General features: G+C 38.7%; 1 protein-coding gene across 1 annotated transcript in view; it reads left to right on the top strand.

Annotated features, from left to right (window-relative positions):
* LOC134855093 (thyroid receptor-interacting protein 11-like) overlaps window positions 1-23547 on the top strand; it is a 172153-nt gene extending 148606 nt beyond the window's left edge. The window contains exons 5-13 of the mRNA XM_063871476.1: window positions 7000-7181; window positions 8573-8721; window positions 9590-9793; window positions 13980-17285; window positions 17676-17911; window positions 19388-19551; window positions 19895-20118; window positions 20472-20645; window positions 22767-23547. Coding sequence (XP_063727546.1) covers window positions 7000-7181; window positions 8573-8721; window positions 9590-9793; window positions 13980-17285; window positions 17676-17911; window positions 19388-19551; window positions 19895-20118; window positions 20472-20645; window positions 22767-23486 — 5359 coding nt within the window. The 3' untranslated portion in view covers window positions 23487-23547. The remainder of the gene's footprint in view (window positions 1-6999; window positions 7182-8572; window positions 8722-9589; window positions 9794-13979; window positions 17286-17675; window positions 17912-19387; window positions 19552-19894; window positions 20119-20471; window positions 20646-22766) is intronic.
* Window positions 23548-24146: the final 599 nt, after the last annotated feature.

Below are 24146 nucleotides of genomic sequence, written 5' to 3'. Positions count from 1 at the left end.
TTTTGTCGTCCAGTGTCCGTGTTCCAATGACTTTGTAGAAGGCCATCTTAAATGTTTTTATGAGGCGTTCCCATGATCCACCAAAGTGAGGGGCTGCAGGTGGGTTGAACTTCCAGGTTATTCCAAGTAATTGGCATTGATTGTTGAAGTCGTTGTTGTGTTGAATCTCAGAAAGGCTTTCCTGTAATTCCTTGTCAGCTGCAACGAAGGCTTTCCCGTTGTCAGAGAAGATGATCCTGGGTTTACCGCGTCTAGCGATGAAACGGCGTATGGCTTGTAGAATTGAAATTGTGTCAATTTGCTGGCATATTTCTGAATGAACTGCTCGCGTGACGAGGCAGGTGAAGAAGAGAACGTATCGCTTACTGTACTCGTCGTTGTTCCGCGTGGGAAAGGGTCCAAAGAAGTCAATTCCTGTTGAGTAGAAGGGGTAACTGTTTTCCGATAAAGGGAGTCGTTGTAGGGGTAGATCTGCCATCAGAGGTTTCACTGGTTCCTGTCGAAGGCGTCGGCAAGGTATGCATTGTCGAATAGTTTTCTTCAGATGCTTGCGTGATCTTATGATCCAAAAGTCCTGCTGAAGAATGCTTCGGGTGTGTTCCATTCCACAATGGGAATTTATTTCGTGTGTTTGCTTCATGAAGAGTTGTATTGGGTAGTTTTCTGCGTTCAGAATGACTGGATGTCGGCTGCAAAGTAGAAGTGGGGCTTTCTGTAGTCGTCCTTTGTCACGTAAGTATCTGTGATCGTCGATGAAGGGGCAAAGAGGTTGTAGAGGGCTGTGGGGTGGAATGTCAGATTTCTTTGTCAGGCATGCTATTTCCTTGGGGAATGATTGATTCTGTGAGTGTTTAATGATCCATGCGAATCCTAAGGTGAGGTGTTGAAGTGAGAGGCTCTGACGTGTCTTCCTTTTGATGTTTTCTGCGAAGAGAAGAACATATGAAGTAACTCTGAGTGCTCTTGTCCAAGTGCTAAATCGGTTGAAGTCGATTACTGATGTTGGCGGTTGTGGGTCGTTGTCTGTCAGATGAATATCGGCTGTAGGTTGTGTTGGCGGGTGATTAGGCCAATCTGATGATGGTCTTAACAAGAAGTCTGGTCCTTTGATCCATCGTGAATCGGTAGTCATGTCACATGCTTTGTAACCACGTGTTCCGTCGTCTGCAGGGTTGTCTTTGCTGGGCACGTATCTCCAGTCCAGTGAAGATGTTGAGTCCATGATGAAATTCAGGCGGTTGGCAATGAAGATCCGGTGTCGTTGATTCGGCGAGTTTATCCAATGAAGAACTGTTGTACTATCTGTCCATTGTGTCGTACTGTCGATTCGTATGTCATGTTGTTCTTTGATGAAACGAGACAGTTAAGCTCCGTTAGTGGCGGCTTGAAGCTCGAGATTTGGAATTGTCATTCTGCTGATGGGTGCTACTCGGGCTTTTCCAATGACGAACTTGAGTTCCGTTGTGTCGTCGTCGTATCTGATTCTGAGGTAAGCAACTGATGCTAAGGCAAGTTCGGAGGCGTCGCTGAATACATGGAGTTGGGTTTCTAGTATCTTCGTTTCTGGTTTGAAGTAAATCCGGGGCAGGCAGATGTCGTTGAATTGGCTTCGCTTGTCTATCCAATCGTTGAGGTCTGTTAAATGATCCAGGTTCGTCCCATTAAGGTCCATTACTCCAGGCAAGTTGAAGCGATTGTCGTAGTCGAATTGTCAGTGGCATCGTAATTCCAAGCGGGTCAAAGATTGAAGAAGCAAACTTCAATAGTTTGCGCTGCGTTAAGTCCTTCTTGTCAATGGCGTGAAACTTCTTTGCTTCCACAAGAAAGACGTCCGTGTCTGGTTTCCATTTCACTCCAAGAACTCTTTCGAGGGGTCGTTCCTTCTTGGTGAGGCTGTCGCTGTTTTCCAAGTGGTTCTCGTTGATTGTTGTGAGGAATTGTTGAGAGTTTGAGGTCCATTTTGTGAGGTTGAAACCTCCAAGGCTGAACATCTTTTGAAGGTCGTTCATTAACTGTGTCGCTTCCGTCGGTGTTGAAACGGCTTTGTATAGGTCGTCCATGTATATGTTGCGTTTTGTGATTTGCTCCAAGGCTGGATATTTGTCGGCATTGTCCTTCGCACATTGTCGAGTGGCGTAGCAGGCAACACATGTTGAGTCGGTAGATCCGAAGATGTGGCGGGTGTATTGGAAGGTTGCGGGTCGGCCCGTGTTGTCCTTCCACAGAAATCGCAAACACGGCTGGTCCTCTGGACTCACGAAGACCTGCATGAACATTGCTTCAATGTCGGCAGAAATAGCGATTTGGTCCTGGCGAAATCGTATAACGATTCCAGTAAGGTTTGTGAGGAGGTCTGGTCCAGTAAGTAGGTTGCTGTTGAGTGATACTCCTTTGTAGATGCTCGATGCATTAAGGACTCGAGGTACCTTGCCAGGTTTATTGATGTTTGTCACTGGATGATGAGGAAGGTACCATTTTCCTGTTGAGTCTTCATAGGAATCATCAACTTTGACTATGAAACCTTTCTGCAAGTCGGTGTCGATGGTCTCCTGATATTTCTGTGCCATCTCGGTGTTTCTCATCAGTCGTTGGAGGAGGCTGTCGAGCTGCTTCTTGGCAAGCCATCTTTTGTTTGGCAGTTGTTGTCCACGTTTCCAAAGCATTCCAACTTCGTAGTGTCCATTGGGCAAGCGGGTTGTTGAAGATTCCAAGATGCGGAGAGCTTGCTTGTCGTCTGTTGAGAGGCTGCGTTGGTCAGTTGAAATCCCTTCGGCGTCCATTTTCATCCATTCAGCTACGTGGCGAAACAGTGTATCGTCTGTCGTGAAGTTGATTGTGTTGATGTCGTTGGGTGTCGCTGCATTGTCTCGTCCACAGAGAGACCATCCAAGTGGCGTTTTCCATCCAATAGGCACATATTGTTTTGAATGGATTACTTCTGAAGGTGTCACGAGTTCGGCGAAATCGCATCCAATGATGATTCCGATTTCTTTCGAGGGCAGTGTGGCTATCCGAATGTGTTGAAGTGGCTCGTTCCTTTGGCAGATGGAGTTGACGAATTCAGGGTTGAATTGGGAAAGGTTCCAATCCATTATGACGTCGATGTCATTTAGTTGAAATGGCTGCTTTTCCTGGTTGTAGGGTCCAATCGCGATCGTCATCTTTGTAGAAGCTGTGTCTGATGATGTCAGTGCTTGGTTTAGCTGGATGGTGTGGTCTAATTGCAGATCTGGTTTGAGTTGGAGGGCGATTGATGATTTAAGCAATGTCAGTTTGCTTCCACAATCAAGCATTGCATAGGCATGAACTCTATGTTTGCCATGAGAGATCGTTATTGGCAGGGTCGGAATGTGGCGAGTCGATTTCCTTCTGCTTATGCTGGTGCTGCAGTTGGTGGTGTCGTCATGTTGTCTGGAATTCCGGTTGGCTGTCTCCCTCTGTGTCGTCGAATTGTTGGCGCTGCTGTTGTGCAGAAGTGTGTGGCGTTTCTTACTGCATCCGTCCGTCCGGCAGGTTTATGTTGATTGACAGTCGGTGAACTTGTGGGGGCTGAGGCAGTTGAAACAGTTGTAGGTCCCTGGCATGCTGTAATCTGTCCTTTGGGTTCATTGCGATGAAGTGTTGGCATTTTCCAAGGTACTGGCAATTGCGTTTCTCCGGGCAAAAATCTCGTCGTTGATCCTTTTGTCCAGATTTATGTTGCTGCTGGCTGCGTTGCTGGTTCCGGTTGTTCTGATTGGCGCGGTGATCCGATGGTCCATGTTGGTGGGTGTGACCGTTGGATGATGATCCTTGAGTGTTGCTGCTGTTGTAGTTGTTGCTGCTGCTTCTGTTTCTGGTGTTGTTGTTGTTGCTGTTGCTCGGCAAATCGCTGCATGCTTCGACGTAGATGTTGAACCAATTGGTGAGGTCGATGAGTGATAGTTGTCTGATGTTGCATTGCAGATTGTATCTATTCCATTCTAGTCGGCAAGGGGTAGGCAGTTTTGACAAAACTGTTTGGACATTTGTCATAGAGTGTAGATCGTGCTGGAATCCAAGTGTCGTGAATGTAATGACCATGGTCTGTAGGAAGTTGGCGAGGTCCTTGTAGCTTCTGGTATGTCGTAGATTGGGGCCGCTGATGGCGTCGAGTCGTCGAAGGAAGGATGTAACTATCTTTGTCGGGTTACCAAAGTCGTTTTCCAGTCGCTGAAGGGCTGCGTCATACATTGCTCCATTGCATCCATATCCTCGGATGAGAGATTTGGGATCTCCGGATACAAGTTTCTGCAGATGTGTCATCTTTTCCGAGTTTGTCATGTCGGTGCTGTTGATGGTTGCGTTGAACAGTCCTATCCAATCTAACCATTGTTCAGGTTCTCCGTCGAATATGAATGGTTTGACAATAGGCACTGATTTCCTGAATGTCTTCGAGATCGTTTGATGATGGTTGTGGTCTGTCGGTGCTGTTCCAAGGTTGGTCGGAATCGGAAAATAAGTCGGCTGGTTCTGATGTGCTGCATGTTGATGTGCTGCATGTTGATGGACTGCATGTTGATGAGGGGGAGGTCGGTTGATATTTGGGTGAGTTGTTCCTGTTGGTCCCCTGCAGCCTGCATGTTCGTAGGGTTGTATGCTGTCGTGGTTCCCAGAAATCCTTCCTGGTACGAACGTATGGCAGGTTGTGTACATTGGTGAGTCAGGGTCGGCTGGCTGGAGGTCCAATTTGTTGCTGTTCGTTGATCTCCTTGGTTTGTTGGCAGTAGTGCTGGTTGTGCTGGTATCGGTACTCCGTTGTTGTTTGTGATACCCTTAGCTGTCGTCTGGTGTCCACTGAACACGTTGGTGGGGGGATGATTGGTTGAATTCTGATTTCCAATCGTCAAGATGGGTCTAAAGGCGCTATTCGGATTATGTGTCCGCTGTTGTTGGCTTGAAGGCTGGTTCTGTTGTTGGCTTGAAGGCTGGTTCTGTTGTTGGCTTGAAGGCTGGTTCTGTTCTTGGCTTGAAGGCTGGTATAGTCCATATGGGGGGCTAGCTGTCTGGGGAGCAAGAATTGGGTGTGTGATTTGCTGTGCAATCATTTGACTCTGAGCTGCTTTTGAAGTTGCTGTCGGAAGAAATATTGGCGCTGAAACATTTCTTTGTCGGGTTGCTGGTGCGTTCATCTGCTGATTGAAAACTTGGATTTGAGTTCCAGGGTTGGAGTGCGGTGACGTTTCATGAAGTTGAGCTTCTGAGTTCGGTCTGTGTCCCACTGTTGCTGTCAATTGCTGATTGTCGATTTGGAGTTGAGTTCCATTGTTCAATTCTATAGTCGTTCCTTGAAGTTGAGCTTCTGGGTGGTTCGGCTGAAGGTTTGAACTTTGTGACAAGTCGGCGTTCGGCTGCTGCAATGAGAGGTTTGACTGAGGATGGAGGTGATTTCCATGGGCAGTTTGAGTTCCAAGAGTTTCTGTTTGTTGTTGATGAATGCGATGATCCAAGGTCTTGGCGTCGCTGTTAGATCCGGGGCGAAGTAGGAGTCCTGAATTGTCCTGGGCGGAATTTGATCTGTGGTTTGAAGTAGCGTTTAAGATTGCTGGCAATCCTGAAAATTGTGGCAAATCGTTCGGGGTGTCCTGGTCCATGGTGACGTTTTGTGTAGTGGTTCTACGGGTTAAACTTTCCGTTTGGCGTCGAAGGGGAAGATTTTCCAAGGCTTGTCGTATTATTGAAGGCGTCGAGTTGTTGCTGGCTACTCGTGATGAGTTTAAAGAAGACGTGGCAGTGTTGTTGAGGGTACGCTCGTATCGTTTTGATCATAGTTAGATCGTTCGGTACAAAACTTTCAAAGTTTTCAATCGTTCAATGATTGAGTCTTGCTGGTCCGTTCCGGTGCGTATTATCTTGACTGCTTCGTTATTGGCATCGTCAAGCAAGCTCTTCAATTCCGTTAAGAAATCGTTTATGATCTGTACTTCGTCGGAATCGCTTATGGCTTGGTTAATTGCTTTTTTAAAAATTTTTACGTCTGTTTCTATGACTCTAAAAACAGCATCATAGGTTGAATTCATTTTTAATTGACTATGTCTCCTAAACTTAATTCACGTTTTGACGTGTCAGACAACAATTCCTTTGATTACATGGAGTGTAAGGAGACTCTGAGAGTCTGAGACGCTGGTTGTAAGGAGTACAAGGAGTGTAATTCCTTTGATTACATGGAACCCTCGCAATTGTATTGTAACAAAAAAAAAGATTGAGTTTTTTTTCTTTTTTTTCTCTGGAACTTACAATCCAAAAAAAGTAAACAATATGATTGGTTAGTATAAGGATGGGTTCGTTGATTTTTCAAACAAAAAAAAAACCTTGGTTTCGGTTTCTTTTTTTTAAAAAAACTATTGTGCGCCAATGACAATGGCAATACGTTTTGGTTGATTAAGATTCCAATTTCATATCGTAGTTAAGTTGTTTCTTTTTAAATGATTTCTTTTTGAGTTTTGAGTCTTTCAGTTTACTAATTTGGCGGCATATTCATGTCGAAAATGTGGCAAAATTAGGTTCGGCAAAGAATAAAGTTCAAATGTCGTAGACAATTTTACCTTGATTTTTTCGATTTTTATTGGAAGCGTTTTTGTTTCAAGAATCAATTAATGTACGCACAATTACTGATTCAACATCCAAAAGAAGAACACAATTTTCTGAGACTGGAATGGATAAATCCGAAAGTGCTGAAAATTTTTTTCATTTAAAAGTATGCTATGAAGAGCGAAGTACGTAACCAATGTAAATACTGCAAGCTGGGTTATATGTTTACCGCGGCACTCGACAGGATAACACAAGGGTTGATTTTTTTTTTATTTTACGATTAAATTCCGATTTAAATCATTGATTTAAATCAAGTTGACTTTAATCATGCAACCCAGATTCAAATCTTCGTTGAGGTTGTAATTTAGCTATTAGTTGAAGTCATAATGATCTGAACAACTTTTACCCGTTTACCTACTGGAATTCAAGTAAAACAATAAATATGTTTAGTGCCCCCTCCGTATCCATGACAGATGATTCCGACCTCCAAAAACACGACCATCATCAGAACAGCTGTGGGAGTAGTGCGAGGAGTGAGGGAGGGAGTACGATTGATTCGACTAGTAGTTGGCATCTGATAGCTTCCCAGGGCAAACCGACAACTGTGGTGACGACCCCTTCATCGCCTATTAGTAAGTTAACCTTTGTTCGAATCAAGTGAAAATGGTTTTTCGCGTTTGTAAAAAAGAGATGGTAGCTGTACAAATTGTTGGTCTTTGTTCTGACCAAGTCACTGAAAGTGACTAGACCCATGTAAACATTCTCTCCCATCACCCCACCCCACACACGTCGACAAGTGAACCCCCCAGCCAAAAAAAGACGAATTGAGCATTAAACAATTTATTCGATAACAATGCAAGAAATTACAATGACAGCCGATCATTTTTATTACAGTACTTTTTTATTCTATCAAAAATGGGCTGATAACAATCCAAGTTGTTCCGACTTTCGAAGAAAGTCTCAGAATATTTGTGCTCAGAGTGTTTTTTTACAGACGAATTTCGACCTTTTAGTTGGCATTTCTCGTAAAGTTATGGGGGTTAAAAGATAGCCAATTTGGGACAATCACCACTCAATATATTACGCGCTATTACCTTGAGACTACAAAGGCCAGGGGTTTGAATCCACCCGAGACCCAGTTTTTTTCAAACTTCTTTTTCGTATTATCATCCGTCTGTTTGTTTTTTGTCGGCTCAGCTGCCGTAGAACGGACTCTTCTCGCAGTTTCAATTTTCTTCTAGCTTTCTGACTGCCATTTCCAAAGCCCCATTTTTGTTGCGGAAATTTCGTTGCACTTCACCGAAATTTTTTTCATGAAAATATTTCTAAAAAGCTTTTCTTGTGTTAAAAATTTGTCCAACAGATTCACTAAATCGTTTTCTCAAGCCTTCATTTTTGTCAAGCCATTGACATATTTTCATTTTGTGTGTATTTCAAATACCCGTTCTATTCAGTATTTGTTTTCTATGTTGGTTTTAAATTTACCAATTCCGGTTCAATGTTACGTCCGTTTTTTGGTTACTCGGTTTCCTATTTATTTATACTTAATAGCGGATTCATATTGCGTTACCTGACGAGCGAAAGACGTTTCTTATGCGTGTGAGTCTTTTGAGAGGGTGATTAGGTTGTTTTTAAAATATTTTAGGTTTTTTCTGCAAAAAAAGTTTCTCTCAACGGCAGCTCAAAAACGGTCGGATGTTTACCGCTTCGTTGTTTTGATGCAAATTTAACATTCAATTGCGTTATTCGGCATGTTTACTGTATATATTTTTTCAGTTTTTCTTGAACTTTGTCGGCTTTGCTAGCTTCTTTCCTCTCAATGTCTGTCTGCTAGTTCGTCATGCTGTTTGTGTTGTATCGCAAGTGGTGTGAATCTCTGCTTCGCCTGTGTCGATCAATTTTCAGTGAATACGATATATCTTCCATCAAAGCCTCTGAATGAACCACCGATTAAATATAATATACATGACAACACCTCAAAAGTGCAAATAAAGTACACATCAGTTTTTCGTATTATTTATAGACGACTGCAGTAAACCAGGTTCGCCTGTGCAAATCCAGTTCCTCAATCAGGGACAACAGACGGAACCAGCTGAAGATGAAGACGACGAAGAAGTGAAAACACCGATTGGTCAGTCAGCCATAACCCAGTTGGGCTTCGACTTCTTCGAGGTGAGTCAAACATTCGGGTCCAAAATGTTTTCTAGGTAGTTCCTTCTGTAATTGTAAATTTAAGTCAAATGTTTTTCAAATTTCCCGCTACTCGTAAAACTACACATACACCATCATAAAAATACACCATTATTTATACGGCAATTTTAATATTTACAATTGCGAGAGCAAGTGTATTGTAGTCGGGAACTAGACTTTTTGTATCCATGGACAACTTTTCTTACACATTTGTAATTGAAATTGATGCTGCTTTTTAAATCGCAGCTTTAAATTCGGAAATACTTAATCCTCGGAAAATACTAAAAGCTTGCTTAATGCTAGTGCTTGTGTTTCTCGTCTGCTTTTCTGAGATTGAATTTTTTGTATTTCCAAAAACAGTTGTTGATTTTTTATGACAACAATTTATTTTGCTAGTTTGTCTTCAGATCAATTGGCGTCTAATTTTGAGTTTTTGGCTTAGTGAATGCTCGGAAATTACTTAAAACTTGTTTAATGCTGTGAAAAATTTTTGTCACTTATTCACGTTGACCTTTTGTGTGAACTACATCAACAAGAGTCCTTTTAAAAAGCCTTTACTTAAAACGATTCCAGCAAAAAGTGTTAAAGAAGCTTGAAAAAGGTCGTCATTTTGTCCCTAATAATGAGCCTGAGAAATATCTGACATTAAGTCTCATAGCATCTGATAGTTCGCTTCGATTCGTCACTAATGGTTTCTTTTGTTTCAAAAAATGCGTCTGTTTACTATGGCAATTATAATCTAATTCAATGTGTAATTTTTAAATTGAAGTATTCTTGAAGCCAGAAATTAGTAATTTTCATTTTTTTTAAAACTTCTGGGAAAAAAGATGGCAACTTTTTTTTATTTCAGCTCGACCATTTAGCCGCTTATCTTTCCACTCATCAACCAGAGAAAAACCCAGAAATCGACTTAGAACTGTTGCAAACAGAAGCCTCAAACTTACACACATCGAACTTACTACTTCTATCTCAGAAATTGATAAAAGAACGAAGTGAAGCGTTACTGAGGCTCGAAGAGGTATCAGCCAGGTTGCAAGAGTCGAACGAAACTCAGGTTAGAATTTTATTAACTTTTCAGTTTTGATGCTGTTTCAGTTCTCAGTGCGTCTCAGTGCGTGGATGATGGAGAACAAAAGACTTTTTAGGCAAAATCGTAATTTTTGATGGTCTTAAAAATTCACTGATCAGTTTACATGGCAGTTTAGCAATTTTATTTGTAAAGTTTGTGGGAGCAATTGTCTCAAAATCACAAATTACATTTTTAATATTCACACAAGCGAGGCCATATTTTTTCAAAAACCGTCCATTGCACAGATTATTTTTCGGGACTTCAAACAGCTCCCATCAAACCCGATGTCAACCAGTCTTTTTACTGGTTTTTAAGAGTAATGAACGTAGTAAAGACTCTTTTATAGGTCTTGCTGATTTTTTTTTTCAGTAAAGTCTTAAAGTTTGATCACGCTCAGTTTTGATTTTTAGCGGTATGCCATGTGATTTCTTTTAAGTTCAGCGCTTTTCTATTTTTTAAAAGAAGGCGAACTCCACTATGGAACAGCAAAATTGAAAAGGTCACCAAAAAACGCGATCAACTTCTAATTTTGAAAATGGAAATTAATTATCAGTTTTCACAGCAAAATAAAAGCTTGAGCTATTGATCCAGGCTTTGCTTTTTTGTTCAAGGCTGAATGAAAGAAGTGATTTATCACTTATTTAGGTCGCATTGTCTCGTTTTTATGTTTCACTTCACTTTATGTTTCACTTCACTTTATGTTTCACTTCACGAAAATGTTTCACTTCACTTTTTTCCAACCTACTCGCAATTAAAAGTGTTCGGGTACATGCCGACTATGCTAGTCTCTCCGCCTTGATATCCGAGTTTCCTTTCGTTGGAAAGTGCTGGTCGAATCCGAATGTGTTGCTGGAGGAATGGCATGTATGGTTGCGTGCACTGATGTTGCGCTGTATTCCTTTCAAGACTTCGCACCGAGTTACGTTGCCTCCCTGGGTTTCACCAGAATCGTCCCATCTGATGAAGAAACTGAAAGCTTTGAAGAAAGGCGCGGTCAAACCATCCGCTACCATATTTCAGAAAATACAGTACTCGGAAGCAGTTCTGTCAAATGCTCTTGAAACTGACAAAGCCGATTACGAATCCAAACTTGCTGAAGGCAGGAGCACCAAGCACCTTTTTAAATACTTCAAGTCCCTGAACAGTAGCTCGCTAATTCCAGCTAGGATTCACTGGGGCAACCAGACTGCTGAAAGCGCAACACACCAATGCGAAATGTTCAACAAGTATTTCAACTCCGTGTTTTCACCGGCGTCAACGCGCCCTGAAGCTCCTAGTAATCCTGTTCTGACCGACTACGACATTTCCCCGCTCAAAATCAGCCAAACTCTTGTGGGACTGGATGTTACGAAGTCACGTGGCCCCGACCAACTTCCGCCTGTTCTTTTCAAAGAAGTACCCGAACTTTCACTGTCTCTATCAAAACTCTTCTATAAAATACAACAAACTTGCGTATTTCCAGACCAGTGGAAAGTTGGGAAGATAAGCCCTCTTTTCAAAAAAGGATCAAAAGCAGACGTTACCAACTATCGACCTATTACGTTGTTGAACATCTGTTCTAAAGTGTTCGAGAAATGCATATTTGATGCGTTATTTGAGTTTGTGTACGATCGCATTCCTTCATGTCAATTTGGCTTCCAGAAGCGGAAATCGCCTGTATTACAACTCTTGATCTTCCTTGACAACATTTATAAAGGGGTGTTGAACCCTGGCAATGTTGTCGAAACAGTGTACTTAGACTTCTCAAAAGCCTTTGACAAAATCAATCACAGCATTCTTCTCCAGAAGCTTCAGCATCTAGGCGTAGGAGGAAATCTGCTGAAAATAATTAAGAGTTATCTATCTGGTCGGAAGCAATATGTTCAGATTGGCGAAGCAACATCCGGTTTCCTGTTAGTCACTAGTGGCGTTCCCCAAGGATCCATCCTTGGTCCCCTTTTGTTCCTGATCTACGTGATGGACATAACCGATGGCTTGTTGTCTTTACCCTTCTTATTCGCTGATGATACCAAATTATTGTCAATTCGAGATAAAGGCTGTTCTTCGTTTCTCCAACAAGATTTACGACTATTGGAAACGTGGTGCGACTTGAACGATATGATTTTCAACGTCGATAAGTGTCATCTCCTCTCCTTTACGAAAAACTGCCCCAGCTCTCTGATTTTGTATAACGAAGAACTGAAAACTGTCTCGTCCGAAAAAGACCTCGGAATTATCATCTCGACCAGCTTGAAGTGGAGCGAGCATATCACCTATATCTGCGGCAAATCCAATCGAGTGCTCTCAATGTTGAAGAGAAATTCTGCTAGACGTCTCCATTGGCACCAAAGATTGAACATGTACAAGTCAATGGTACTTCCCATTCTTTCCTATGGCTGTTGCGTCTGGAATCTATCAAAAGCCGACATGAAAAGCCTCGAACAGGTGCAACGAAGAGCGTCTGACTGGATCTTAGGATACCCTGAGTTGAACTACAAGCAACGTCTCTATGCTCTCAATATTCTTCCTTTATCGATGTATTTCCAGATTAGTGACCTCTTGATGCTCTCCAAGCTTCTCAGCAAAAAATACAATGTGTCACTTAACAACCACCTGACTCCCTATATTCAAAAATATTCAACAAGAAATTCAGAAAAGCAGATATTCGAACTACCAGATCTAAAGCTCGAGACAGGCCGTGGTAATTTTTGGTACAGGACTCCGCGATTATTTAACAAACTCGTCAATCTTCTTGACGACGTGGGCCTCAAGAAAAGACTCGTTGCCTTTTTCTGGAGCTGGTTTGAAGCAAACTTCGATACAGACAAACCATGTACTTGGATTTTCGCTTGTGACTGTGCAAACTGCCGGGAAACTCATCCTTAGTTTTCATAATTTTTGGGTTAACGCCCTGCGACTTTGTCGCGAAGTCTTAATAATAATAATAATAATAATTTAGTGGCTTTTTTGCTATAATCACGATCTGTAGAATTGAAAATTTCAGAACATCTGTCACAGCGTTCGTGATTGAATGTTTAGTGCGTGACACTCATAATCTCTAGGCTGCAGATCGAATTCCAGAAGTGAAGGAGTTTTTACTAATTCGAGGCTAATTTCTACTCTTTCTTATTACACTCGTGAAAGCTGTTTTTGTCGTGTTCGAGCGTCGCCTCTATGTTAAAAACATCACTTGCATCATTTCGTACAACAACTGTTGTTGCACAAGAGAGGAGCTAAAGACTGCATTTTTCCTACCCACATCGCAAATAAAAGTGTTCATTGTGATGCCTTGTTGTTGCATAGTATCGGCAATTTAAAAGCATGTATTATCCATTTTATGAGTGACTAGTGTATGGTTTCTGTAAAATCAGTTCCTAAAATCAATTGCTAAAACAAAGGCAAGTTACTCGCGTCAAATACGCAAGTCAAAATGGCTTAGAAGAAAAATGTGATCTGATCGACTTTCAGTTTTGAAAATGAATATAAATTTTTAGATTTCCCAGCAAAGAAAAACTTTTTGATCCAGTTTTTTTTCTAATTGGGTTATTTTTTTTACACAAGCAAAGCTTGTGTGATACTATGTATGAAATATCTTTTTTCCAACTTAAGTCGCAAGTATTAGTGTTCATTTTGATCAATAACCAGCTATGATGTATAGCCAATGCTAAGAAATGGTACTGCTAATGCGTCAATTGGCTTGCGTCACTTAGCAATTATGTAGACTCATAATGGGCGTGCGTCACTTATGAAATTTTGTAGACTCAAACTTTTACCCATTCAGTTTTTCCCAGTAGCGTTATCGGTCATATTTTTGCTTGTGTATGCGAAGTGCAACTTCGCCTGTGTAAAAAAATGTCAATCATAAAAGATTTTTTAAATTGCAAAACCTGATCGTGTTCATTTTTTTCGTCGAAAGTTGAAAAATGAGTTCTTTTTTCAAGTATTTCAAAAAAAAATGTGCATTTAATTCATTAACACTACTCAAACTTTTGGTTGGCTGTTTCGAAGTTCTGATGGACTAGTTAGTTTCTAAAAATATTGATGTGTTACCACTGTTTTTTCTTTGTCGCGTCCTTCAATAACTGTTTCTTTGTAACGCTTTCAAATCCTTCATAGTTTTTTCATTTTTCTTTCTGCATCTAAGATTATGCAAAGTTCTGCTTCGCAATGTCAGTTAAAACTGTTATTTTAGCCTTTGGAAACAAAACCAGGTGAAGATGAAAAGCTTTCCTCTGAAAATGAAAGACTGCAATCTCGCATTAAAGAACTTTCAACTGCCTTGGAACTCGCCGACCAGGAATTACAGAAAATAGACATCCATGCAATAAGTCCACCTTCTCAAGACCAGAAATTAGAAAGACGCTCTAACCATTCTGAGAGCTCAGAATGTGTGAATTGTGAAGATTTGAAGCAAACTCAGTTTTTGCTGGAAGAATCTTTATTATCGAATCAAAAAATGGAAGTGGTTATGGAAGATCAAAAACTAAGTTTGGAGGAACTGCAGCAAAATTTAAATAATCTTCAAGTCAAAAATTCTAAATTAGCGGCTAAAAATCAATCTTTGCAAGATTTGACCGAAGAATTAGTCAATCAAATCTCAGAAAGTGAGAAAAATTTAGAGAAATTAAAACAATCTCAAATAGAAGTTTTGAGAAATTCTGGAAATAGCGAAGATTTGAATCAAGATAACATTGATCTAAGTAGATCACCTGGATTTCAACTTACCATTCTAACTGAGTTACAAAATGAAGTTGTATCTTTGAAAAAGAAGTTGAAAAGGAGCAAAATAGGGTTGGAATCGGGAACTGGCAGTAAAGAAAGTCCAAGTCCTAATTTACAGACAACATTCCCGTTAGAAAATTCAGAAAGATCTGTATTAGAACAAGCTTTACTTGACAAAGAAGAAGTAATAATGCGGTTGAATCGTGAAATTGAAGGTTTCAAAATGACGATTTCTGAATTGTACCGAGAAAATAACTCTAGATTTGAAACGCAGTCGGAATTAATATCTCTGAAAGATCAATTGATAGGTCTTCAAAGTACACTGGAAAAGCAAGAAGATCAAATAGGCAATAAAGATTTTACTATTGAGAAATTGCAACAAGATTTTGAAAATCTGAAATCTCAACATTCCGAAGAAATTGATGCTCTAAAATTAGAAGTTGAGAAATTCCAGGCTTCTTGCGAAGAATTGAGAAGCAAGGAAAAACGTTTAAATGTCGAAATCTCAAACCTAATGCAAAACTTAGACGTCGTTACTCTAAAATACGAAGGAATTTTGAAAATGTTTTCTGAGTTAAGCGATGAATATTTCCCTCAAAATGAAAATTTGAAGCAAATTGGAAATCAAGAATCAATAAATTGTTTGTTGGAAGAAATTAAAGTAGCGTTGAAGGAAAATCAGGATTTGAAATCGGTTTTGGAATCTGAAAACGAAGAAAAAGACCAAAGTGTCGTGAAAATTTCTGAACTTAATAGTGCACTTAAAAACGTGAACAGTGATCTGGAGCTTGAACGGAAGTCGAACTTGGAACTCCGTGAACAAATCCAAGAAATGATGAATAAACTTTCAAATGTTACCAACGAGACAAACGAATATGGACTTCGCCTTAGACAAGTTTCAGAAAAATTAGCATCTTCAATACACGAAAAATGTGATCTCAACACGAAAATTAATAATTTATTACTCGAAAGAGAATCATTATTAAAATCGATCGAAAAACTAAAAGCCGAGAAAGAATCTTTAATAAAAGAAATTAATGCTCTGCAAAAAGAACTTGATGATGTTAAAGATGTTTGCGAAAAACTAACAGTCGAAATTGAAGAATTAGTTAGCAGAAATAGTGAAATTAGCGACGAAGTTAATCGAGAAACTGCAATTTTACACGATGATTTTAATGTCAAAAATGAGCGTTTACATTCGGAAGTTTCAGAATTAAAATCAAAAATTGCCTCAATCGAAAACGACCTGCAAAATTCAGAGAGTAGCAAAAACGAAGTTTCGAGCCAGCTAGAAGTAAAAAACAACGAATTAGCTAAAGTTAACTTAGACTTGAAATCAATTTACGCCAAATTGGAAAGTATTTTTGAAACAAGTGATTGTTCAGAAATTTCAAAAATTGTCTCTTGGATGAAGAATGAAACAGAACGCGTTGAGAATGAATGTGTCTCAAAAACTCAACAGTTTATCGAAATATCAGAAGAATTTGAATCCTTGAAACAAGAATTTAGAATTAAAGACAAAGAATTTAGATCAAATGAATATAAAGCAAAACGACTAGAACGTGATAATGATGATTTAAAGCTGAAAGTTCAGAACTTGGCAGATAAAAACGAATATTCATCAGATGAATCAAAATTACTAGAGGAGAAAAACCAAAGTTTAGCTGGGACAATTGAGCAATTAGAAAATTATTTGCAAATTTCAGAGAAAAAATTGAGCGACACTTTAAGCGGTGATTGGGAACAAAGGTATGAAAAAGAACGCGAAACAGTCGAAACTCAAAAAAGTCAAATTCTGGAGTTGAGAAGTTTAGTCGAAGGTTACGAAAGTCAGTTAAATGAGGCTCTTGAGGATTACGAGTCGCTAAAACAGCGGTATAATTCAATTTCAGAGAGGGTTTCTGGTAATGATCGGGCTTTTCAGGAAGAAATTTCTACTTTAAAAGAGAAAATTAGTTCTGCTACTTCTGAAAAACTTGAATTTGAAAAACAAATTATAGATTCGAGAAATGAAATTGAAAGTTTGACTCAGCAATTACAAGAAATGTTCAATAAAGTGCAAAAATCAGAAATGGTGGTTAATGAAAAAGATAATCTTATTGTAAGTCTGAATGAAAAATTATCGAATACCAGAGATAAATTATCGACAACTGAAAAATCGTTGCAAAATATAGAACAGCAAACCACTAAAAAACTTTCCGAATATCAGCACGTTTTTGAAGTGAAATCAGAATTGGAAGAAAGCACCGAAAAATTGCAAACAGAAATAGAGAAACTGAGAACTAAAAACGAAGCTTTAAGTGAAATTTTGAACGAAAACGAAATTGGTTGGAACCAAAAATTCAAAAAGCAGCAAGAAGATTTCGAAAATTATGCTCAGCAAGCTTACCAAGTAAGAGCGCACTATGATCAGTTGCTATTCGCTTATAACGAGAAAACAGCGCAGTATTCAAAGTTGGAAAAAACGGTAGAAACTTTACGAGAAGAAAACTCAAAACTAGAAGAAAAGTTGATTGATTCATCATCTATGGCGCCAATGACCTTGAGTGAACCGGAAATTTGCACGGAAGTTGTTCAAAATGTTACGTCATCCTCGGGTTATCCGCCAGATTTGGTTCAAATTTCCTCTGCTGGTGGTCAAAAAATGGCGATTGAGGTTTTACAAAAGGAAGTCAACTCCAAGAATGATGTAATATCGCAACTGAAAGTGGATATTTCAAAAGAACGAGAAGCCCTCCGAGCGAAAAATGAAGAGTTGAAGAAATTTGAAGAAAAGGTAAAAAAGTCATAGTGATTTTTTTTGTATTATAATGAAAATGCGAAAATTTTAAGAACAGGTAAAACAATCCTAATTGAAAAACTTTTACTGGCAAAGGAATAGATGAATCAAAAATATCGTAAATTTTGTTGAATTTTGGGCTTTTATGGCGCATATATTCGACGAACTCCACCACAAGGTTTTTCTTGCGAAAGAAAGGCATGGCGCTTTACAGAGATATTGCAGAAAAGACTCAAATAATAATGATGAAGTTTTGTTATTTCTTCTTCTTAATATAACCAAAATAACCTCCCAACCTTTTCTCATATAATGTTTGGTTAGAGACAGAATATGATGCTAATACCAAATTTATATAGTAATAGAGTATTTTCAGTTTTTGCTTTTCAGATAGCCGACCTAACCTCCCAAGTGACCCATAAATCCAGCCAACTGCAAGACGTGACTTCCAAAAACGACAAACTAGCCCACGAATTAGTGAGGCTGAGAGACCACATGTTGAAGATAGAAGAGGGGTATACAATGGAGGCATTGACGGCTGAGGAGAGAGAGAAGAATTTGAGGACTAAGTTGTACCAAGTGGAAGACCATTTGCAGAGACTGACAAGTAGCAGTAATGTCATCGAGTAAGTGAACTTGATATTTACACAGCGTGAACTTGATAGCACGAAGTGATTACTTTTTTGTTTCTTTTCCAAGAAAAGTTTGAACGTTTGTTCACGCTCGCCGTTTGACTTATGAAATATTTTCAAATTCACTTCATTTCCGCTGTATAAAGGAATACAAACTCCACTATCGAACAGCGAAAGTGTGAAGGTCGCCAACAACGTGATCGACTTCTAGTTTCGATAGTGGAATTTAGTTTTCAGATTTTTCAGCGGGCTAAAAAAATTGCCTGTTGATCCAGTTTTCTCAAATTGGGTTAATTTTTTCAAAAAAGGGTCAAGCAGAAATTTTTCTTGAAATTAAAAGAGCTTCAAAGCCACATATTCTTTTGATTTTCGAAAATGAAGTTTTTTCGGTTTAGTTGCGTTTGTTGACTCTTTTCCAGCTGTCTGTTGGCTATATTCACTAATATGTAATTGACCATTAGGGGTAGATTTAGTGGAAAACACCCCTCTCGAGATTGTGTTCTCAACGTGTCATGCATTTCAGCTTATGTGTTTCTGCTGTATTCGCTCATGCATTGATTTTTTCTGCTAATTATTCTTGCGATTAGCAAGCGTTATTAAACCGGAATATTAAACCAGACTTTTTTCTGGTTGACAATTTGTTTAACTTCTATCTTGGTCCATAATGAATTCAAACCTCTATGCGTGTACCGCCTTTAGCCAGTAGGTGAAGAATACGCCTAGGACGGCAAGGTCGTGGTTTATAATCTAACCAGGAATTGTTTTTTTTTCCAAATGTTAATATTCCGTATCAACAAATGTCGGCTTATAGTATGTTGGCTTTACAGCCACATCATAGAATTGCTTTTTTGCCCGCAATTTTTAATATAGTTGCATTCAGGGTTTTGAATTACTCCAACTTCTAATTTAATGCTGTTTTTTTTTTTGCTGAAAAACTTTATTCGGCTTAAATGGTTTGGGCTTATATTCTATTGGCTTAGTGACCTAATTTGAGGTCGTTTCACAGGAAGCATAAGTTTTATGATTCATTCCAGATCGCACAGAATGCTAAAAATCTTAGAATAGAATTTCTAGTTCAAACTTTTTCATGACAACATATATTTTCGGTTCTACGGTAAGTGATTTAAGTTTCGTCGGCTCAGTTGCCGCATGTTAATTATTTTTTGAGTTTTTATTTCTTATCGTCAATCGTGTTTCTGGATTTATTTTCCGCAAATAGAGCATGATTTCAGATTAGTTTTGAAAAAAAAATTGGATCGAAGAGTTTCTGTTCAGGTCTTTTCGGCTTTGTCACCACTTGGTTGATTTTGTTTCGATGCTTATAAAGACTATTTACCTATTGTTATCGCGTCACTGACAATCTTTTGAATACATCAGTCAAAAGTACCCCCTCCCCCATTAAAATTCATCCCCGGTAAGCATGAAGATTGATAATGGCTATGTCGAGTCTATCTCTTTTTTGCTTATCAGCTCGGAACTGCTGTCCAAAATGAGCGAGCAGGAGAAACAGTTGACAGAAGTGACCAGTAGAGCCAATCAGTTGGAGACCCAATTAGAGGAGACAAGTGACCAGATGAGACTGTACAAGGATGCCAGTCAGAATCTCCAGATGGTGCTGGAGAACTTCCAGAAAGGTGGGTTGGATACTTAGGCGCGAAAGTGCTATGAAATGCTCTATGAAGCTAATAATCGATCAAATTATGTTATAACTGGTTTCTTATAAACAGTTTTTTTTTAGTTAACAGCAGCCATTATAAATCAATTTGAAATCAATTTTCAGAAAATATGTGGCAGAAAGTCACAAACATCTTGACCATTTTAAAAAGTCTTCAGTCGTTAAAAATGTGTGTCAATTTTTCTGATATTGATGTTTATTTGCTGGATGGAAAAACTCTATTAGAAATTTTAAATCACGAGGCATACTATTCATAGTTTCATAGCATTCATTGTCTCATAGCAATACATTCATTATTTCAGAGCAGGAACGTGAGAAGCGTACCCTGGAAGATACTTTCGACCACCGTGTCCAGTCCCTCCAAGAAGAAAAACGCCAACTTGAGTCAAAAGTGGCCAAACTCACTGCACGTGTGGGCAAACAGCAGGAGTTGCTCGAACAGGCGGCACATTTGAGTGGGGAGATGGAATTGAGGGAGGAGGAAATTGAGAGGTTGAGGGGGGAGGTGGATGCTCAGATGGTGCAGGTGAGATTAGGGATGAGATGTGTGTGTGTGTGTGTGTGGGGGGGGGGGGGGGGGGGGTTGGGAGTCGGTAGTCGGTAGTTTGATATTAGAGACAAAAAAAATCAGCTTTCTGAAGAAAAGAAAAACGTTTTCGTACTGTTCAGATATTTTCATTGCCTATCTTGGATTTTAAATTAACTTTAAAAATGACTATAGTATTCCTTATGAAAAAATTAAGTAAGTTTTCATTTGTTTTTGAAAGAAAAAAGCCTGGTAGCAAAAACGGTTTTTAAAAAATGGCTTTTCCAAGGAAAGAAAAAAATATTTGGCAGCGAACGATTATATCAGAATCATTGCTAGTTGAATTTTTACAGGTGACCAAATGGAAAAAGAAGGCACAGGAAGCAGTAGGTGTGGGCGAAAAGGTTGAGAAACAACTTGTGCGGAATCTGTTGGTTGCCTATCTAACTGTGCCTGCAAATAAAAAGACGGACGCTTTAAATATGATAGCGAGATTCTTGGAGTTCTCCGAACAGGAGAGAAACAAGGTACAATTTAGATTTCAGATTACTTCTCGAGACCTGTTGTCAAATTAAACTTATATAATTATAATAAATAAGTTATTATAATATTTGCTGCGCGTAATTCCTATTTTTTCAGAACATTTCAGTATATTTCAGGAATCTTTTATGTAAGTCTTTTTCTTAAACTAAGGCACGCGCCTCTGTACATGAGGATCTTGCGTTCGAATCCCCCTTGGTCACGGTTGGAGGAGTCCCAATGTCATCCGCCTCCTCAAGGTGGACCGCCTACGGCAAAATGGATGACACCCCCCTCCACCACGGTTGGTCACAGATTGAGTATTGGCTGCATTGACTAGTACAGGGGCTTAAAAATGAGAGAAGTCTAATTGAGAGTTTTCAATATGCCTGGTTCATTTTAGTGGCTGAAACAATTTAATTGATCACTGATTGATACATCGACGATTTTAAATTGGTGCACATTTCAAATAGACAACACATTGATTCAACGGTTGATAAATCATTTATGATAGAATAAATTAGGATAGCTCCATAGATTCTACAGATTCGGTGTCTTCCTTTTACTAGAGAGCTGGTATCATCTTATACGAAGCAGGAAATTGGAAGAAAGACGCGCCGATAAGGTTAAGAAAAAATTCTGTTGTGATATACTGGAAAATAAAACTTGAAAATACATTTTTTTGAAAAGCATACAAATATAATTTTTTGTACAGCAGTTTAATTCAGTTTGTGTGATACAACGCTGTTTGAAACGTTTTCAAATTTTTGCTCTGTATTAATTGCCCAGGGTGGCCTCGGTGTCCGTGCCCGCAAATCAGTGTGTCACAAAAATACGTACAAGATTTGTTCACTCATCCATTAAAATTGAAAAGGGCTAACGCAGTAAGAATTTTTTCAAGTAGTTCGAGCAGCTCCTCTGCGAAAAACTTGTCTGAAGCAAAATTTCTGAAAAAAAAATTTTTTCTAAGCTAATTTTTGAGAATAAATTTTTTCAAAACATGGTTTTTAATTGTCGTAAATGTTGTCGAAAAGGAGAAAACGCTATTTTTAATAGTTGATGAACGTAGTTCAGACTTTTTATTAGTCGTGATGATTTTTTTAGAAGCCATAAGATTTGTTAAAGGCTCAAATTTGATTTTTCGAGATTTGAATTTTGTTTTTTCATTTTTTTTCTTTTTCTTTAATCAAAGGAAGGCACACTACACTGTCGAGCAACAAAAGCTTTAATGTCGCAAAAAGTTTTTTTTTCGACTTTTTTCTTGAAAATGTTTTTTAATTTTCAGATTTCCCAATGGAATAGTAATTTTACTTTTTGATCCAGTTTTGTCAATTTGGGTTGATTTAATCAAAGGTGTTTACCCTAAATTTTTTCTAGACATTCAATGAGCTTGACGGCATCTATTTTTTCTTTGAAGTTCGAGAGTTGAGGTTTTTTCGAAAAACAAATGTGAATATTTTTGTTTTTACTTGCATTTGTTGACTCTTTACACAAAAAAAGCTTGTGTGATATTATGAACTCTTTTTTTCCGACCTAAGTCGCAAATATTAGTGTTCATTTTGATTAATAATCAGCTATTAACTACAGCCAATGCTAAGAATTTTGACACAGACTGTTATATTACAAATAGCTCGTTACCTATAGAGGTAGAGAAGGAGACCCGCAACAAAATAAGAGGGTTCGCATCTGGTCAGGTTCGGATGTTTTCATTGAGCTTTTTCGTATACTAATTAAAATCCGTCCGCTCTGAAATTTGAGGCATGATAGTTGGTAAATAGTTGGTAAAGTGACTGGTACTGCTAATGCGTCATAATTGGTGCGTCCCTTAGCAGTTATGAAGACTCATAATTGGCGTGCGTCACTAAATAAATTTTGTAAAGATTCAAATTTTTACTCATTCAGTTTTTCCCAGTAGGTCATATTTTTGCTCTGTGTCCAAATATCTGTTGGCTATGTTTAGAAGATACGCCTGGCAATCATTTTTTTCAAGTTCCGCAATTTTTGAGACACCATGGCCACTTTGTTGCCCGAAACTAGATTTATGGCTAGGTTTTCTAGCTAAGTTCTGAACTCGGTGCTGCTAGTTTTAAGCTTCCAACTTACCCTAATTTTTAATGTGTTCATTTTAGGTTGGAATCAACGCACAACGTGGTTGGTTCTCAGGATGGATTCCTGCAACGCCTGCAAGCTCAATATCCCAGCAAAATAAACAATCCACAAATACAGAAAACACAGAACAGGAATCATTCACGAAGAAATTCATCGAATTCTTAGAAAACGAATCAACCCAACCGACTGTTGTATCGTTACCTCATCATCATCTGAACCCACAAACAATGGGCGAAATGACGATTGAAACTGGATTTGGGAGCTCCGGCAAAGCAAATCAGCACAGTCCGGCGAGTAGTACTGGGTCCACTTCGTCGGCGAGGCTCAATTTCGGAGCGCAATCTAGGCCAGGTGATAGTAAAGGGGGATTCAATCCGTTTTCACCTTCAGTTTTACCCCAACTAAGACCGCAACATTCACCTAGTCCATCTTTAAGTGGTAATAGTCAGTCTTCCTTTGATGACAATAGTGAGCAACAAAGTAGTTCAAGACATCATTTTTCGAACCAACATTCGGGAGGTTCGAAAACAAGTCAAATGACGTCATCGCGAGAAGGTTCTAGAAGAAGTAGCAATAGTTCCTCAGTTGTGCAAGGTGGCGTGGGTGTGTCAGCTTCGGGTGTTGTTTTCACGACTGGGGGTCAAGGTTACTCGAGTGATGATAATTCGGACAGTGTTTCGTCTAGTGTATCGACAAGAGCAGAGAACAGTTTTCTGAAAGATTTATTGAAAGAACACTAATCGAACTAATTATAAAATATATATACCATCTCAATAAAAGTAGAAGCAGATTTCGTTGTTATTGGACCTTGTTTTGATTTTCAAGAAATTAAAAGGTGAAATGAGTCGCGATTTTAGAGCCAAAAAATTAAATAAAGTTTAAAAGTCTGCCTCTATTTTTTTCACTAAATTTCGGTTGTAACTTGGAATTGAATAATTATTTCTCGCTTTCATTTTTAAAAAGAATTCACTGATTTAGCTCGATTAATCTTTGATTAAGTTAGAATGAAAGTGTGCTAGAATTTTACAAAAAATTGAAATAAAATGAAATTTTCACTTGGTGCTAGTGGTTTTTACTTTCTCCCGATGAAATTGATATTCTCAAGAGAAAGAAATATATTGTATTATAATTAATGTAGATTACGAGAATTGTAGTTTTTCGGTAGTATATATAACGGTGATTTTTTTTTTAATTTTCCTAAAAATCATGAAAAAATCTAATCCAAAATTAAGCTGATCTTAAACTGAACGGATATCGATTTTTCATAGTGTTAATTAATTTTGACGAAGCTAGATTTTGAAATCAATAAAAACATCAATAAATTTTGTAAGTGGGATATTTTTCTTTGGAAAAGGAAGAAAATTTTGATTTTGAACAGTTACATGGGTACGATTTTGGCC

Source organism: Symsagittifera roscoffensis, chromosome 10 (genome assembly GCF_963678635.1).
Source record: "Symsagittifera roscoffensis chromosome 10, txSymRosc1.1, whole genome shotgun sequence".
NCBI classification, from domain to species: Eukaryota; Metazoa; Xenacoelomorpha; order Acoela; family Convolutidae; genus Symsagittifera; species Symsagittifera roscoffensis.
This window is presented reverse-complemented; position numbering and strand designations above follow the sequence as displayed.